Source organism: Cucurbita pepo, chromosome LG08 (assembly GCF_002806865.2).
Source record: "Cucurbita pepo subsp. pepo cultivar mu-cu-16 chromosome LG08, ASM280686v2, whole genome shotgun sequence".
NCBI classification, from domain to species: Eukaryota; Viridiplantae; Streptophyta; class Magnoliopsida; order Cucurbitales; family Cucurbitaceae; genus Cucurbita; species Cucurbita pepo.
Genome location: NC_036645.1, coordinates 3327422 through 3345858, shown reverse-complemented (window position 1 = coordinate 3345858; position 18437 = coordinate 3327422). Strand labels below are relative to the sequence as shown.

At 34.9% G+C, this 18437-nt stretch overlaps 4 protein-coding genes across 5 annotated transcripts; 2 read left to right on the top strand and 2 right to left on the bottom strand.

Annotated features, from left to right (window-relative positions):
- The first annotated feature begins 1658 nt into the window (after nt 1-1658).
- Nucleotides 1659-2300, top strand: LOC111800980 (BON1-associated protein 2-like). Its single transcript, XM_023684922.1, has one exon. The coding sequence runs from the start codon at nt 1727-1729 to the stop codon at nt 2225-2227; it is 501 nt and encodes a 166-aa protein (XP_023540690.1). The 5' UTR covers nt 1659-1726; the 3' UTR covers nt 2228-2300.
- A 1304-nt stretch (nt 2301-3604) lies between these two features.
- LOC111800077 (BON1-associated protein 2-like) lies at nt 3605-4183 on the top strand. The gene has a single exon (XM_023683659.1). The coding sequence runs from the start codon at nt 3605-3607 to the stop codon at nt 4181-4183; it is 579 nt and encodes a 192-aa protein (XP_023539427.1).
- A 1314-nt stretch (nt 4184-5497) lies between these two features.
- On the bottom strand, nt 5498-8905 carry LOC111799902 (E3 ubiquitin-protein ligase At1g63170-like). 2 transcript variants are annotated; one of them, XM_023683409.1, is made up of 6 exons: nt 8735-8905; nt 7899-8652; nt 7689-7811; nt 7477-7609; nt 6162-6326; nt 5498-5911 (listed from the first exon to the last, which is right to left on the bottom strand). In XM_023683409.1, exons 2-6 carry the CDS (start codon nt 8450-8452, stop codon nt 5738-5740), a joined length of 1149 nt encoding a protein of 382 aa, XP_023539177.1. In that variant the 5' UTR covers nt 8453-8652; nt 8735-8905; the 3' UTR covers nt 5498-5737. The 2 variants fall into 2 exon arrangements, with proteins under 2 accessions (XP_023539177.1, XP_023539178.1); XM_023683410.1 differs by lacking the exon at nt 8735-8905 and having other exon boundaries at nt 7899-8728.
- A 2512-nt stretch (nt 8906-11417) lies between these two features.
- LOC111799901 (probable methyltransferase PMT13) lies at nt 11418-17119 on the bottom strand. The gene is made up of 8 exons (XM_023683408.1): nt 16410-17119; nt 14464-14667; nt 14156-14366; nt 13520-13781; nt 13043-13417; nt 12684-12779; nt 11942-12186; nt 11418-11740 (listed from the first exon to the last, which is right to left on the bottom strand). Exons 1-7 carry the CDS (start codon nt 16830-16832, stop codon nt 11976-11978), a joined length of 1782 nt encoding a protein of 593 aa, XP_023539176.1. The 5' UTR covers nt 16833-17119; the 3' UTR covers nt 11418-11740; nt 11942-11975.
- Nucleotides 17120-18437: the final 1318 nt, after the last annotated feature.

The window sequence follows — 18437 nt, the reverse complement described above, 5'->3', positions numbered from 1 at the left end:
GAATTTAGTTATTATTTGGACTTCAAATTTTAAAAATAAATACTTTTAATAAAATTAAATTTTATTTTTTTATACCCATTAACCAAATAGAAATTATTTCGAAAATGATTAAAAATAAAATTTTAATTCCAAAACCAAATAGGTTAATTTTGAAATTACAGCGACTAAATGAAAATGAAATTAAACTCTCGAGAATAAATAGTGTTATTTTTCAAAATCTATCGACCAATAGCTTAGTGGATAAGTTACGCGTGATATATATATATATATATATATATATAAAAGATAAAGTAAAAATGGGAAGAATTTTCTCTCGAGGAGACGTAATCAATCGCTAAAGAAAGATCGGGAGAGAGAAACGAGTTTTCTTTTATAATCACGTAATCTAAAATTGGTCTAATTCAAAATTTATTTTAATTTTTAAAAAATTAAAAAATAATTATTTTTATTATCTTCTTTAATCTCCTTATGGGATTTTTTAATTACTAATTAAATCCAAAGTTGAGACATTTAATATAGAATTAAAAATTTAATAATTTCCCAAAATTAAAATTTGTGACTAATTTTCCTTTCTATATTTCTATAAAAATATAAGTTATTTGGGAGAAATTTCTACGAAAAAAACAATTAATTCAAGATTGTTTCTAAGGTACTTTATAAAAAGCAAAAGAAAATAAAGAAAACGACTTATTTTGAACTTACCCATTATTGAACCAGTCATGTTGTGTAGGACTAGATGACTCGAGTCAATCCATCGTATTCATCATTCCCTCTTTGCACGGTTTTTTCCACAATTAATGATTTTTTTTTTAAAAGACTCGGTACTAGGTCAAGGATACTACTAGAATTTAGAAGTAGGTCGATAGCTGGTCGAGGTAGATCGAGGGTCGTCCCGAGGCGTTAGCCTTAGGGATCATTGTCTATTAATTGATACCTCGTGGTCAAGAAGGAGGAGTGTTCGGAAGCTATGCAGTCATAGAAAAGAGTCGTCCCAAGGCGTTAGTCTTAGGGATCGTTGTCTATTAATTGATACCTCGTGGTCGAGGTAGAAGAGGGTCGTCCCGAGGCGTTAGCGTTAGGGATCGTTGTCTATTAATTGATACCTCGTGGTCAAGGTGGAAGAGTGTTCGGGAGCTATGCGGTCATAGAAAAGGGTTATTCCGAGGCGTTAGTCTTAGGGATTGTTGTCTATTAATTGATACCTTGTGGTCGAGGTGGAGGAGTGATCAGGAGCTACGTGGTCATAGAAAAGGGTCGTCCCGAGGCGTTAGTCTCAGGGATTGTTGTCTATTAATTGATACCCTGATCTCGAATCCTCGTTTTGTAATAAACTCTTAAAGAATCCTTTGATCTGTAAATACTTTTGTCTTTATGTTTTTAACCGTAGTGTTGCTCGTTTTCAAATTTGTACAAAATTTTACTGTATTTTTTCGTTGTCGATCTGTCTGTTCACATAGCGATTTGTGGTTCAAAATCTCGAAAATCAGATCGAACATAACAGTAAAACTTGTAATTTTGTGTCTAATAGGTATCTAAACCCGAGTAACGATTTCATATTCGAGTTTCGTCCTTTCTTTCTCCCAAATTTCCCCCAAATTCCACAGCTATAAATTTCCCCCCAAATCGTGATCTATAAATTCCTCCAAACCCTAATTTGATTCCTCCACAAGAAAAACAAATCCAATCCTATCTCCATTCGTGATTTCCTCTGTTTTCCGTTTTCCTCATGGCTCCAATATCGAGAACTCTCGAAATAACGGTGATTTCTGCCGAAGATCTTCACCGTCGTCGGAAATCGATGAAGAAGAAATCATTCGCGACCGTCAAAATCGACTCTCAGAATCTCGGCAGCACACAAATCGACGACAGAGGCGGTAGCTATCCTTTCTGGAACAATAAAATGGCGTTGAACTTGCCGTCGAATGTAAGTTTCATGACTGTAGATGTACATTCTGGAAATTTCTCGAGGAACGAGATCGTCGGAACTGCGAATGTTCCGGTATCGGACTTTTTAGGCGGCTTCGTGCCGGAAAGTTATCTACATTTCTTGAGTTACCGATTGCGAGATGTTAGAGGTAAGAGGAATGGAATCGTTAATATTTCTGTGAGAGTTTTGGCTTCCGATCATACGTCCACTTCACAAACGCGAAAAGTACAAATTCCGGCGGAGAAAACTAATTTCGGCGGCGGCGTAGTAATCGGAATCCCTATGAAATTTATTGAATAGTAATGAAATTTATTGATTACTTTTTTCGAGTTAAAAAATTGTGTATTTAGGATAAAAATGTGTATATTTTCGGAAGATCATTTATTATACTTCTTAAATTTATATATTAACAAACAATCATTATTTTAACTTTTATTATTATATTTTAATTCAATAATATTATGAATAGAAGGTTCGAAATTTTAACTTCTGGATCGATAGATGATTTGTCGATTTCAATATACATTATTATAAACGTGTATTAGTTAATAAAATAACATCGATTCAAATTATTGCAATTATTTTTGGGTTAAACATATGTTTTAAACCCTAATTTTAGGTTTTTTTCAATCCAATTTTGTCTCTATACCATTTTTAAATTTAGTATCAATTTTTTAGTGTTAAAAATTACTTCCAAATATTTAAGTTCACCAACTAAATGGACAAAACTTTAGAGGAAAAAGTTATTTAAACAAAAAATTAAATTTATCTCGAAAGGTTTTAGAAATTTGAAAGAAGAATGAAAAAAATTCTTTTATGTTATGTCATTTTCACGAGACAACTAGAATATAAGATGAAAGAGGATAGCTCTTGTTGAGTTGTTAGTGTTGGATGATGAAAGTCCCACATCAGCTAATGATCATGGTTTATAATAAAAGGAATACTATCTCCATTGAAATGATGACTTTTAGGGAATGATCATGAGTTTATAATTTCAATCACTTAAAGGGGACAATATCATACCATTGTGGAGAGTCGTTATTTATTTATATAGTGTTGTAAATTGAGGTATTTGCATTTAAAGACAACAAAATAAAAATATTATATAACAGTGGAAAATTGTAAAGCATGAGTGGAAAGTGGGGCAAAAGTGAAAAGTATTCTAAATTGACTTATTTACAATTGCACCCCAAAGGGTATGGAGGAGAAAAAATGTAAAAGAAAAAGGACAAAATAGCAAATTCCACTTTTTTTACAACACGGAGACTGATTGCGATCACTCAAGCCTGGAATTCCAAAACCACTAAAAAAAAAAAATAAATAATAATAATAATAAAATAAACATTTTCCACGGTGGATTTAAAATTTAAATTCCCCCCCAATTATCACTCACTCATTACTGTCCCCCACTACCACCAAACAAACAAACAACAGTCCAATAACATTTCGACACGATTCCACGTCATTCGTCTGTTATTTGTATAAATTGACAGCCCGGTGTTTTTAGTATTTGGACTACCCCTAGCCAACTCGCCTTTTCTGTTCAGAAGCAACCCGCTCTTTTTCTTTACCATTTCTCTCAACTTTCCATCTCCATTCACTTCTAAAACCCTTGTCCTCTATCTCCGATTCTCTTCAAATCCTTCCTTCCTGATTCTGAAATTTCTCGAATTCGTTATGGCGTATGCTGAATTTTCTTCACGAACAATCGAAATCACTGTGATATCGGGAGAGAATCTTCAAGTACGTGGAAAGCCGATCAAGAGCAAGAGCGATTTGTTCGTCACTGTTCGATCTGATCTTCAGAACGACTCTGTGAGCACGAAAATCGACCGCGACGGCGTTGGATTCCCGCGGTGGAATGAGAAGCTAGTCGTTGATCTCCCAATGCACGCGGCGTTTGTTATTGTGGAGGTTTGTCGCAGAGTTTCGAGTCGGAAAATCAAGATCGTCGGGACGGCTAGGGTTCCAGTGGCGGATTTTACTGCTGGATACTTGCCGGAAAGTCATCTGCAGTTTTTGAGTTACAGGTTGAGAGATAAGAGAGGCGATAGGAATGGAGTTGTTAACTTGTCTGTGAGAGTGAAGATGGCGGCAGGAGTTGAGATTCCTTTGTTGCAGAAGCAGGGGATTGGAGTTCAAGTAACGGTGCCGATGCCGGAAACAAAAATCCACGGCGGCAGCAGAGGAGTCGTAACTGGTATTCCTATATGGAATTTTAGTTACCGAGGTATTTTATTTTCTTCTCATGATTAATCATGTACATAAACTATACAGAAAATATTTGAAAATATTTAGGTTAAGAATTAAGAATCAGAAGAACAAGAAATAAAAGTGATATTGACAGTCTTACCTCTATTTCTAGTTTTTAATATAGGATCAGAGCATCGTCTTAACAATTTCTTCCTTCTTCTTAATCTAGCATCATTCTTAACAATTTCTTCATTATTCTTCTTAATTGAGGATCATTCTTAACAATTTCTTCATTCTCTTCTCCATCACTCCATCACTCTTCCTTGTATTTATTTTTGTGTTTGTGTTTATATGTCTAGAAATTTTTCAAATTTCACAAAACTATTAAATTAGTTAATACAAGATGATTGATTAAGTCAAATAAGTCAATGATTTGCATCCGCCATAAAATTTAGAGGCATATTAGATATGGATGTGACATGTCAAGTAACGGATATCTATCTTTATATCTCGAGTTCCAATCATGGAATCAAAAGCTCCAACAGGCTTTGATTCTTCATGTCAAATCTTTGAAAAACTTTATATTGGCCAACATATTCATGCCCGTAGAGATTCGAATTAAATGCAACCAAATTTCAAATGATCCAAATTGATTAAATGAAGTCTTATTGACTTCCTGAGTCTTCAACATTTTTTCTTACGTATTAAAACGATTCAAATTCTCGATATTTTTTAAAATTTATAAATTTATAAATATAAAATTAAAAATTGAAATTCATATTAAATTTTTTGAAATAATAGAAATTTAAGATTGAAATACGATTAAGATATGATATTTGGAGAATATATTATAATAATTAGTTATAGAGTATATCTTATATATCTGTAATCAAAATATATCTTATATTAATCGAGTATATTTTATATATCTGTAATCAGTTAATATATATATTTTTTATTTTTGAGATATATATAAATTTTTTATTTTGAGATATATCTATATCTTATATATCTGTAATCAGTTAATATATATTTTTTTTTTAGAGTGGTTTTTTTCTTTATTTTGAGATATATCTGTAATCCGTTTATGATATGATTTGATTAGTAGTATATTTTATTTTATTTTCAATATTTAATTAGTTATATATTTTTCCTGTATTTAGATGACTTGTATTCTTGTAAAATTAGAGAAGATAGCACTTTCAATCCCACTTCTATTTCTCGTTCTTAACAAATACACACTCGACTAGCTAAGAGCAAACTCCTTTTGTTCAGGTGTTTGAGGGGTCGGAGAAAGAGAGTTTTCCCTACTCGGGCTTCTCCGTTCGAGTAGATATTGGTTTTCTACATGAAAGCACACAGAGATTACCAAAAAGATTAAAGAAAAAGGACTTAAAATGTTATCATAATAAAACATTAATATAGCATTCTCATTTCAATGGACTCCAAAACACAGTTCCCCTCTAACAAAGTACATACATACATTAACCATACAACAACAGCAGCAGTAGCAGCTTCAAAACAAACTCTGCAGGAGCGACCCATTCAAACAAGGTCCCCCTTCTCCTCACTAGCCATCAAAGCCAATTGCGTGCGCTTCGTCGCTCGTAAGCTTTGTCACACTTCTTCGCTACTGGAACCGTTCGGCTTCAATATGTTGAACTTGCAGAGCGGGCAGGTTGCATTGATGTGTAGCCATTTGTCGATGCAGTTGCAGTGGAAATGGTGGTTACAGGGCAGCTCTCGTAGCTCCGTTTCGTTTTCGTAAGCACTGAGGCAGATGCTACACTCCTGATGATATAAGATATCGGGTTAGGAAAAAGGGACGAAGTTGTTTGATTTCGTGTATTGTACACTCCTCTTCCTGTTCCGATGGTGCTTTCGGCACAGAAGAGTGAGCTTTTTGAATGTCTATAGTATCGATTACCATGATGAAAAAGTTTTATGAACGAATCCAATAGTATTCGAAGAACGGTTTAGAGAACTTCGAATTCTTTAAGTGATATAACTTACGGAACGAAATCTCGAATCGGAAACTTACAGAATCTTCGGGGCGAAGAAAATGCTTGGTAGGTGCATCAGTGTCACATTTAGTCATTATTCCTCCAGTAGATTCTTGAGTATCACCAATCCCTTTCTCAACATCACATGTTCTGTTGAATATGTACTTCGGTAAGCGATCGATCTCCTCCTTCGTTGCTCCTTCCTGAATTTTGCGGGTTAGAAACGAACCACGGTGAGTTGACAGTAGCAACAGTATAAGTATCATCACAAACTCAAAAGCTAATTGTAAAATGTCAAGCAGATATAACTCGAGGAACATTCTCCGTTCTTGACAACATTGTCACGCTCTAGCATAAGTCGATAATAACTGCAATAGAATCTATATGGTTGCGATATACTGATCAAACATGACCAGCCGCTAGAAGGGATTAAAATACTAACCAACAAACAACATAACAAAAGTATATCTACTCATGACAACAAGTGAAAGACTCTAGACTAGATGACTAAATATACGAACATTAAAGAATCTGAATGTGAGATCCCCACATCGGTTGGAAAGAGGAATGAAACATTCTTTATAAGTGTGTGGAAAACTCTCTCTGACAGACGCGTTAAAAACTTTGAGGGAAAGCCCAAAGAGGACAATATCTGCTAGTGGAGCGCTTGAGCTGTTACAAATAGTATTAGAGTCAGACACCGAGTGATGTGCCAGCGAGGACACTGAGCCCCAAAGGGAGGTCGACACCCGGCGGTGTACTAGTGAGGACGCTGGGTGGATTGTGAGATCCCACATCAAAGGACACTGGGTCCTGAAGGGAGGTGGACTATGAGATCCCACATCGATTGGAGAAAGAAACGAGTGCTAGCGAGAACGCTAGACCTCGAAAGGGGGTGGATTGTGAGATCCCGGTCCTAAAGGGAGGTGGATTATGAGATCTCACATCGATTGGAGAGAGGAACGAGTGTTAGCGAGAACACTAGACCCCGGAGGGGGTGGATTATGAGATCCCACATTGGTTGAAGAGGGGAACCAATCCTTCCTTACCAGGGTGTGGAAACCTAAACGCATTTTAAAAACCTTGAGGGGAAGCTCGAAAGAGAAAGCCCAAGATGACAATATCTGCTAGTGGTGAGCTAGGGCTGTTACACTGATTCAATTACACGTTTGGCATCAATTAGTGTAACAAGAATCCACGATAGCACCCCTTAAAGTGTTTTAAGTAAGCCAATATTTCATCTATAAACAACACACAAAAGGATTGTAGGATGGTGTCCATTTACAGCAAGCTAAGTCAAAGAAAAACAACAAACTCGACCCACGAGATTGAACGAAAGCTCATTGAATCTACCTGATCGGTAACCGCATACAAGATAGCAATTATGCAAGGAAGACAGCAGCAAATAGCAACACCAACAAGACAGGCAATTGCGACGCAAATCAGAACAAACACGACGTCGAAAGCAAGGAATGTAATACAAAGCCTGCAATGTAGACCATGGAACTGATAAGAACTCGAACAATCAACGAGTTACGAAACAGTTGGTTTGAAGATTAACAAACCAGTATAGCTGAGGTGAATCATCAATCAATTCTTGGCCTCCAGTAGTGACCCAGTAAAATCCTAGCAGCCACCAGATGAAAGAGAACAAGGTATTTGCAGACTCAATATGCTTCACAAGATTGCTATGAAAAATGTAAATGCTAGAGATTAGTAATCAAAGATCCTCAGAGCTCAATGCTGCAAAAATGGCGAATGAACATTGTCTTTACCTTGGTTCTTCTTCATTCACGGTAAGTTCTTCATCTCCATCACTTCCAGAGGCGGAATTCGAGTCATCGCCGCTCATCCAGTCGCTGCCACGCTCCAATCTGGCGGGGTCTCTCGTCAAGTGCCGCCGCTTATACTCAGCTGCAACACAGGACATGTGAATTATACACTGCAAAGCATATCCGATGATCCAAAACCTAAGCGGCACAGAAGGATTTTCGCTCGTGCTGAGCCCTAGGATAGTGAAACTAATGGCGACGAAAACCAAGTTCCATAGAAGGTCCAAGAGGATTATCGGCTTCGAGTACGCCCAATCACTCTGCCGTTCCTCCAGCTGCTCGGCGGCGGTTTCACGAACACGAACGGAGGGCTCTTGAAGCATCATCTGCCGGCCACTTGCACGGCGGAGAAGACGAACCGCACCACGAAGAGGCTGAGGCGAACGACGAATAAACCCTCGCGATCGGAAGAATCCATCGGCGACGGAATAGCCAAGCAGAGGCGAATTATCCACCGTCCGGATGGGGGAAGAGTAGAGTGGGATTGAATCACGCATTCTAGCGATTCGATTATCGATCTCTAGTATGAACTTCGAAGTTTCAGTGAAAAAATTAGGTCAAAAAATCACAAAACTCCAAAAAAGCAAAAGGTGTTTCACGAAACGAATCGAGTTGATCTTTTCCTGAAGAATCAAAGTGAAGCCAATCCGAAATTCCGGATTCGACAGATCAGAAGCATCGAAGAATCAGCTGGGACCTGAGGGAAAATTCAGAGAAGATCAAGAATCTGTGAAGCTGGAAAATCGAATCAAATTGATTGGGGGAATTGGAGAACTTACGGAGAGCTTTAAGAAGAAATGTAACGGCGAAGGGAATCCGATGGAAAGAACATCAACTTTTCACGAAATTCACGAGAATTTAGACACAATTTGTTGTTCGCTGAATGTAAAATCAATTGTCAGTTTTCAGTCAACGCGGGCGAAGAACACAAAATTAGTGAACATTTTAATTTTTTAAAAATGTTATAATTTTTTTTTTTTAAATTGAATTTATCATTATTATAATTATTATTTTTGTAGTTATCTAATTTTAAAATTCATGGATTTATATGGAAATTAATTTTATTTGTGGTTTATTTACATTATCCATTTAAACCCTATATCCTACTATGCATTAAATAAATACATTTTTTCAAATATTGTATAATGTTTAAAATATGTTAAATTAATAAACTACAAAAAAAAAAAAAAAAAAAAAAAAAAAAAAAAAAAAAAAAAAAAAAAAAAAAANCGTGAAAAATATTATTGAACTTTTAAAAATTTCAATAACACCCGTAATTTTTTTTTTAACTCCAAAAATACCCTTTAATTTTTTTAAAAGGCTACGTGACATATTAATATGATTTAATAATAATAATAATAATAGATTATATGATTGAGTTCGAATAAATGGACTACACATATGGACAATACTTGATTGGACGGAGACATAAAACAAATGTCGGTTTATAAGTGGAAAGAAAGAAATCTAAAAAATTATATATGAACTTAATTAACATTTGGTTAGAGATGTCTATTTAATTCGAGTTCGAGCAACTAATGGAAATAAGCAAGTAGATATTTTTTTCGTTAGCTAAATGAGGACGGAGATGAGAATTACGTTCTTCGTCCCCACTATTTTTCATATATAAATATAAATATATTTTTATATATTCAAATTAAGGTATATATATATATATATATATTAAAAGAAAAGTGTAGGGACATTAAATAAGAGGGTGGGGGCTGTCTAAGAGCAAAGCATTGAATGTTAGGCTTCCCAACCACATTATAAACTTTTTTTTTTTTTTTTAAATATTTTGAGTCTATTTACTTTTTTGCCCTTGAGTTCGGCTTGACCCAATCGTATCGATTCGATTTCTTCAGCTGAGTTTCGTTCGTTTTCGTTGGTTGAAATAGAAGGCAACATAAATTTTAAACGTTGTAGAGTACAAATCACTATTTCTAACGTCATTTTCCCTACTTTAAATAGTTTAATTAATTAATTTTGTATCGAATTTATAATCTATATATTCCTATAAAATTAATATTTATTATTATTAAATATATTAAATATAAAGAAAAATATATTTAATTTGAAAGATTCAAATTATTAACTAATATATTAGTTACATTAAATTAATATATATATATATATATATATATATATATATATNTTACCATCTTAAACATCGATAGTTCTCAACTCCGTTTAAAAAAAAACACACACACGTGTCTGTCCATATATATATATATATANTAAAATTGTAAATTAATTAATATTTAATATACAAGTGAAAATTATATTTGATATGTACTAAAAAAATATATTTAAATTTTGAATGAAATTTTAATTAATTAAATATATTTAAATAAAACCTCATGTCCAAATAAAATAAATATTTTAATATATATATATATATATTTTTTTTTTTTGGCAAAAATTCGCTTAGAATCTGTGTGTTGAGCCATAAAAGATTCCACACTTTATGAAATAGATTTATCCGAATATATTAAAGATTCATCAGGACTTTCGAGATGGATGGATGTTCGAGATAGTCTGATGAGATAACCAACACGTGTGTCAATTCCCAACAAATGTGTCCAAGTAAGGTAAGATGCCTGATGTGTCCCGATGCATAGATCGTGTTGTTTGACAATGAAATGCGAAGTTGTGTTGCACACGATTGAACATGCACCACAAACAACGTGTATTACCAAACAAATTTGAACTTTGCACAAGTTGTATTTGATTGGCGAAGACAAGTCTCACCAAAGGTTCGACAAGCCACAAAGTCAGATGAAAAATGTGAATGGAATTTGAATCCCTCTTAAAGCTTGTCATGAACGTGTCAAGATCACAATGGAACACAGTTGTAGAGTACAACGGTGACAATTAATTTTTAATTCTAAATAAAATTAATGCCAATGACAATAAATGAAATAGAACAAGGGAGCAAAAGTCGATTACAAACCACCAATAAAAACGATCATTTTTTAGCTACTAAAAAAGGCATAACAATCCCACGTAGTACACTCATAGATTAAATTATATCCTAATTTTTGTCATCATCCATAACAAATAGCCAATTTAAACATAAGTGAACAAAACACCACCTACCATCTTAAACATCGATAGTTCTCGACTCCGTTTAATTAAAAAAAACACACACACACGGGGATATATATAATAGTTCATCAATATCTCAGAGTGGGGATCAAAATCTCTAACATCCTGCGTGCGATGGTATATGCTTTAATTACTTGATCTATATTCAAGTTGTATGCAAGATTACAGAACTAAAATAAAACGAACATATAAAGATCAAAATGAAAGAAAAGTTCACCAATCAAATTTATATCCTAATTTTTGTCATCATCCATAACAAATAGCCAATTTAAACATAAGTGAACAAAACACCACTTACCATCTTAAACATCGATAGTTCTCAACTCCGTTTAAAAAAAAACACACACACGTGTCTGTCCATATATATATATATATAGTTCAAGAATATCTAGGAGTGGGGGATCAAAATCTTTAACTTCTTACGTGCGCGATGGTCTATGCTTTAATTACTTGATCTATACTCAAGTTGAATACAAGATCACAGAACTAAAATAAAACAAACATATAAAGCCCAAAATGAAAGAAAAGTTCACGAATCAAATTTACGTCTCCCAATACAAATATTTTACGGGGCATTTTCGTAAACATACATGTGAATCAGTTATTTGGATTACCTCCATTTCCACCATAAAAGTAGGCATGACTTTAAGCTACCAAATGCCCTATAAATAAAGTTACTGCAAAAGGAAACATTTAGCTAATGCAGGAAGTTGAAAATGAAACACACAAATCAGCTAATCTTTTGAAATTTTGAGAACTAGAACAAAGAATATTTGCCACCTACTGTGCAGCTTCTTTCCATTTGTTTTTGCTTTCTTCACCTTCTAATCTTTCACTACTATATTGACTTAAAATAGGGATCAAAAAAGGAATAGTACCTGGATCACGAGGATAAACAGCCCCATCATCCTTTCAATGTAGCTTCCAAAAGCTTTTGGTTGCAACGAGGATTCTTTCTCTTCCTTGTGATCCCGGCTCTTTTTCGTGTATTGTGGCAGTCCATCTTATCGCTCGAGCTATGCGGTTTACCCTTTCAATAACTTCAGGATGGTCTCGAATCACTACTGTTCCTTCAGGACGTAAGATTCGGTCCATTTCCACCATTAGATCAACAAGGTTACACCTACAGGGAGCCAAAAAGTTCATTTTACTTGGTTTGATTATAAAGCTAGGATAATATGGACAGCAACAATACATGAAAAAGAGCCTATTTTTGGGATCAACAAGGTTACACCATTAGATCAAGATAAGTTATTTAACAAGGTATACAAAAGTTTACAATTTCATCTGGACGTTATACAAATGAAAAGACTGTACTAGATGATAAGCTTTCAGGGGGGAACGACTATTTTTCGGAACAACGATACAATTTTACTAACACTTCTTTATCGTCGTAAGTGATCGGCCAATTTATTAAGTTTTAAATTTGAAGTTTACTAAACTACCATCATTTTGTTTCGAGTCGTTAAACTCGTTCAGTTAAAATCAACCTCGAAATATCTCAATATTATTCTTTACATAAAAACTACATTTGGTTTTATGCCATGCCATTCGAAAACAAGGGAATAACAAGGCAGCAGAATGAAATAACTGAGAATGGGTGAAAATAACAATGCAAACCTGCTCTTGTCGAAACCTGGATATCTAACGAGTGATTCGATTCCAGATACGTGGATAAAATCATAAGAACGTGGGTACGTAGAGAAAGGCTCACACCTGAAACCATCAAATATTGGTTCATCAATAAACAATGCATTCGAAACATTCTAGTTGTGAGGGTACCCACATCACCGGCCTCTCGAAACTCGAAACGAAGAAAATAAATATATACTTCTGAAGTGGCTATCAAAAAAGAAAAATTGAACGATAATGGTTTAAACTTCAAAGAAGAGAATTTCAGCTAAAATCCCAGGGAAGATCACTAATCTGTTTCGAAAACATTCTCTAGGAAGAATTAAAGTAAGCAATTCGAAACTCACCAGTCATGGTAGACTCCAATTAAGCCTCGGTCATATAAAGCAGCCAAAGTGGCTGGCTTGTGAGAAGGAACAACGTTCATCACCCAAACAGGGTCAGATCTTATGGCTGCAGCAAAGCCTCCAAAAAATGCATTCATATCCATCACATTGCGTACTGCTGGGGTGCCCAGCTTCAGATTTAAAGACTTTTTGTAATAAGAAACCCTCCTTTCCCATCGCCGAGTGTCAGCATTGAACACGTCGAGACCTTTTTTCACAACTTCAGCTCTTGAAGGAGCTTTTGCTAGCCTATCCGGCCATTTTGGAATTGTGCCAACAGAGATCGCTTCCTTGGCAGAAGACGTTCTACTCACGCATCTATTTAATTTCACATACCTACAATAATACAAAGTCGTGACAAAGAACTAATTTATGGATTAATGAGAATTTTCCATACGCCAATAAGTCTAGTTAAAATGGGCTTTCAACAGTAATTACCATGCACGATTTGGATCATCAGACTCACTGCACAATTCAAGTCCAAATTCATTTTGATTAGGAAGACACGAATCTCCAGTAGGCTTTTTCCAGATGACGGTATTACCATCTACGGCAATTAACTCGTAACATAATGCTCTTGCAACACTCTGAAGATCTGCCCATTCTTTGTCTTGTTTGGGCCATTGTACAGGTGGTCCAGATATGACCAAATACCCCCCTGGGCGAAGTACACGATCAACTTCGACGAAATATGTAGCATCTGCAAAAAACAGATAATTATATGATTAAAAGAAATCAACACATTGTATATATTGTTGGAAAGAGAGGAGTGAAGACAAATTGCATGGAATTCACTTCATGTTTAAAAGCCAAATGTTTTAGTCTATAAGTAACTGAAGTTTATGGTAATTTAAGTCCAAACTATAACATTCTAAGGGAGCTCCAATTTCTCATTATCTAAATCATTTATAAGATGAAAACAAAAGAATCTTATTACTTTTTTATTGGCCATGCATCAGACTCTGAGTCATATAATATAACTTTTTGGTGATAATTCTAAAAAGAGGATATAAACATCTCCTATAAGCTCATAAAATCACGCTTTGGTTACAGATTAAGGTTATTAGAACTTACTGTAAGCAGTAAACGGAATTAAACAACGTGAACAATGCACCAAATCAAATGAGAATGCTGGAAAAGGGAGTTTCCGAGTTCCAAGCATGGCAACGAATGCTGGAACCCCTCTTTCCAAGGCAAATTGAATCTGGGATTTATGGGAATCTCTTGGAGCAAAAGACACAGTAAGAATGTCCTCAGTAAGCAGATACCCCCCGAAACTAGCAACCTGCAAAGAACATCAAATTCATGATCTCTTTATTAAAATTTAAAACTGTGAACAAAATTTCGACATGGAGCAGTAAGGAAAAAAGGATTTGTCTTACCCCACAGCCCATATCAAGTGCAGTCCTTAGAGTACCACCCTTTATAGGAATGTATTGTCCAAGTTTCTCAATATATTGCACCGCACCGTCTGGAAACATGGTACCGCCACCTGGAAAAATGAAATGCGGGCCTTCCTGTTTCATCCATCCTTGATGTCCTTTCCTGTCTGCAATCTTATTGTGAGGCATGTTGCTGTGCCATATCTGCACAATGAATGTAAATAAATGGCACTTAGAGATTGATCTTAAGCATTGACGTGAACTTAAGACTAGATTCCGCACCAATTAATCTTTAAGCGGAATGATAACTGACCAAGATAACATTAAAATAAACAAATTTGTATTTTGACATTTGATACTAACCAAGGTGCCATTTAATATATGCATGGGATTAAAGTCGAACAGAGAGAAATAGGCTAATGGTTTAAAAAGAAAAAACAATAACCAATATTCGGATATTACAGCTTCAGCAGGGTCCATCAGAAAATTTAACTGAAGTTTTTTTCTTCACTGAAAGCATCAATATGATTTTCATCTCAACTACGAGTATAACAAAAATCCCCTGAAACCAGACAAAAGCTATATCTTTTAATACTAAATTAATTCATTTCTTAATTTTCTTGTTCTTTCTTCCTGAAACTTTATACTTACAGATCTTAATAGAAAGTGAGAAAATCATTATCAAAATCTACATTTGTGGGACAAAGAATTAGAAAAAAAACAGCAGTAGACTTTCTTTGGTCCCAGTCCATGGCTTGAATGAGGCAAACATACGCCCTAATGCACGTTCCTCAACGCTGAAGGTTTTATTAACCTTGAACTCTCCCTTACATAGTAAAAATCAAAGGCAAGTTCCAAATACTAAAGGAGAATGGATAGCCTACAACAGGATGCAAAGTACAGATGTCTATCAATGTTTTTCCTTATTCCACCACGTCCCCCACCCGACTTCATACCCCAAATATAAATACACATACTTAAAACAGTTGACAACTCATGGCAAGCACATACTTTAAATACCATTTAAGTATCGCTGACTCCTAAGCCCAGGAACTATCAAATGAATATCAATCCTTCCTCACCCACAGTCCCCATGGCCATCTTCTGCGCAAAAGAGTGATTTCTACTTCCAAGTAAAAAATGTGTTTTCTTACTCAACCTTTCATTTAGAGAAATGAAAAATGTACAAGAGCATACAAAAACAGGCCTACAGAAGGAGTCCATGGCTACAAAAAAAAGACTCCAATCGAAAAGAATAAAATCAAGCTAATAATTACAAAACATATGATTAACAAATGCTCATAAGGACGCATTAGATTTCACTACCTTCTTCGAAGATCTCTCCCCCTTAAAAGTCCTACTATTCCTCTCGAGCCACACTCGCCACGTAATAGAAAAACAACAAACACATATTAGAATCTCCCCTTATCCTGAAAAGGAGAATAAAAGCTCCTCGATTAAAGAGCAACTCTCCCTATTACGCACCAACTCGAAAGGGAATGAACAAACTTGCAGCTACCCAAAAGATGATTCAGATCCCCCTGCTGCTGTATACTAAGGACACGCCACAACAGATACAACCGTGAAAAACAATGTGTGGTATCCAATCAATCGGGTAGGGAATCGCTGGTCTCAACATATCACCCTTAGTGTCATAAATTGTGCTAATTTAAATCTACTAATTCATAAATGTTCATCCGGTTACCTCCACTATCAACCTCTCCATAGTTCATATGCAGCTTGCTAGTTCATTGCTGGCCTACTTAAGTCATTCACACGCTCTATAGGGATAGATTACACATTGTAAACTGCAATTTATTTTCGGATCTCAGTGTACACCTCTAGTTTTAGAAACAGATGTCCCAAATCTTCATGAAGCAAGAATCATAAAACTAAAGACGTTATAATTTTTTGAACATCGCCAATAATTAGAAAAACCTCGATACCTTGTGCAAGCTCTCCGGCCATTGGACAGGTATCTTATACCCATCGGGCGGTGGAATTAAGCAGAGCGGCGTCTCATCAGGAAGCGGGCAATGTCGCTCCCTATAATAATTCATCTCCCTGCTCAATTGGCTATTCCGCCTCGGATCCTCGCAAGGCATGTGATCCACAGCGGCGGCAGGGCAAGCTTCAATAGCCTGCTTTTGCCCAGCCTCAACCAACTCCATAATTCGCTGACGCTGCCGTGGATCAGCATTAGAAAGCAGCAAAGTCTGTCGGCCAGAGGCAGCAAGCGAGTCACCGAGACGAGTGAAAACGAGAAGAAAGAACAACACAACCAAACCAAAAAACGCCGCGGAAACAATATCAAGAAGTCGCCATTGCCGCGTATTTCTCTTGGAAACCGGCAAGTTAACGTGACCCATCGTTCCTGAAATCTGGATCTGATCAATCAAACATCTGACGAACAACGCGGTTTTGTCGGTACTGCAAATCTAACTCCAACCGGTACTGGAGATGGAATATTTAGCATGAATTGAAGCAGAGAAACATGAAAAATGATGCTCCGATGGAATCAGAGATGAGATTGAATGAAATTGAAAGTAAATTTCAAAGGGAGATTGAATGTTCGGTTTGAAGTGGGAATCCACAGTCGAATCTCACTCCCTCGGAGCTTCGATGATCCAGAGACAGACAAGGGTCTCACCTTCACCTGAATATATTTAACCGACTTTCATTAGAGTTAAATAATGTCTCTAAATTTTATTTTTTTTTATTAATATTCTTGAATTTTTTTTTCAAAATTTTTAAAATATACTTAAAACTTTTAAATTAATATAAATATACATTCATTATTAGAAGAGTTACAACCACGTTCCAAAAAAAAATCTAGATTAATGAAACGTATGCCGTAAATGGTTTAGCACGGACACGGGAGACACATGGGTCAATCTCCATTGGATGTGTCTAAGTAAGTGTAGATGATCGATGTATCCCGAGACATAGGATGACTATATGATGCATGAGTCGTGTTGTTGAAAACTGAGATGCGATGTTGTTGTGTCGCATACGATTAAACACGCACGAATGATATGTGTGGTCGAACAAATTTGGATTTTGCACAAGTTGTATTTAGTTGGCTAAAAAGTAAACCTCGGGAGTTCGACCAAGCCACAATGATCGTGAAAAATGTGAATAAGACTTTTTTTTTTTTTTTAGGCAATCTCTAAAAATTCTCTCATTTTATTCTCTCGATAAATTAAAAGATTTTAAATAAAGATACGAAGTCCTCTCATCTTCTCTCGTTCTCTCTTATAAATTCAAAGATTTTAAATAAAAATAAGAGGAGCGTTTTCAAATATAAACATAAAAAACTTCTACTAAAAATAAGATGAGCGTTTTCAAATATAAACATAAAAAATTTCTACTCATAATGCTTAACATAAAAAACTTCTACTAAAAATAAGACGAGCGTTTTCAAATATAAACATAAAAAATTTCTACTCATAATGCTTAACATAAAAAACTTCTACTAAAAATAAGACGAGCGTTTTCAAATATAAACATAAAAAATTTCTACTCATAACGCCATCACGAATTAAAAAGGAACAAAGGAACAATGTTTAGAAATGGGAAGGAGTTCCTATTGTTTTTAACAATGATATTTATTAAGAGGAGAATTAGGAGGTGATTATTGATGTAGATAACTTTTTCTAATGACAATAATTATTAAAAAACAAAAAAAAAAAGTTTTAAGGGTACCAATTTTTTATTCGTAAATGCATTTTCAAACTTTTTTTTTTTTTTTTTTTTTTTTTATAAATTTAAGATATTAATAAAGCTTTAAAATATTTTAGGATTTTTTTGAAATAAAATATTGATTTTCATCTAAAATTAAATTCTTTAATTTTTTTCTAATTTATATTATTGAAATTTTTTATTTTTGAATACTTTTATATTCATGTAACCTATATATGCAGATAAAAGAAAAAGTTGCTATATATATATATAGATAAAAGATGAGAAAAATA

Bases quoted from the DNA above. Each gene is read 5' to 3' on its own strand.
- LOC111800980 (XM_023684922.1), top strand. From the start codon at position 1,727: ATGGCTCCAATATCGAGAACTCTCGAAATAACGGTGATTTCTGCCGAA.
- LOC111800077 (XM_023683659.1), top strand. From the start codon at position 3,605: ATGGCGTATGCTGAATTTTCTTCACGAACAATCGAAATCACTGTGATA.
- LOC111799902 (XM_023683409.1), bottom strand. From the start codon at position 8,452: ATGCGTGATTCAATCCCACTCTACTCTTCCCCCATCCGGACGGTGGAT. The intron at 7,812-7,898 runs GTAAAGACAATG...CATTTTTCATAG, and splicing joins GTGAATGAAGAAGAACCAAG to CAATCTTGTGAAGCATATTG. The intron at 6,327-7,476 runs GTAGATTCAATG...CGCAAAATTCAG, and splicing joins TGTATGCGGTTACCGATCAG to GAAGGAGCAACGAAGGAGGA.
- LOC111799901 (XM_023683408.1), bottom strand. From the start codon at position 16,832: ATGGGTCACGTTAACTTGCCGGTTTCCAAGAGAAATACGCGGCAATGG. The intron at 14,367-14,463 runs GTAAGACAAATC...TGTTCTTTGCAG, and splicing joins CACTTGATATGGGCTGTGGG to GTTGCTAGTTTCGGGGGGTA. The intron at 12,780-13,042 runs GTGAGTTTCGAA...TGATGGTTTCAG, and splicing joins ATTGGAGTCTACCATGACTG to GTGTGAGCCTTTCTCTACGT.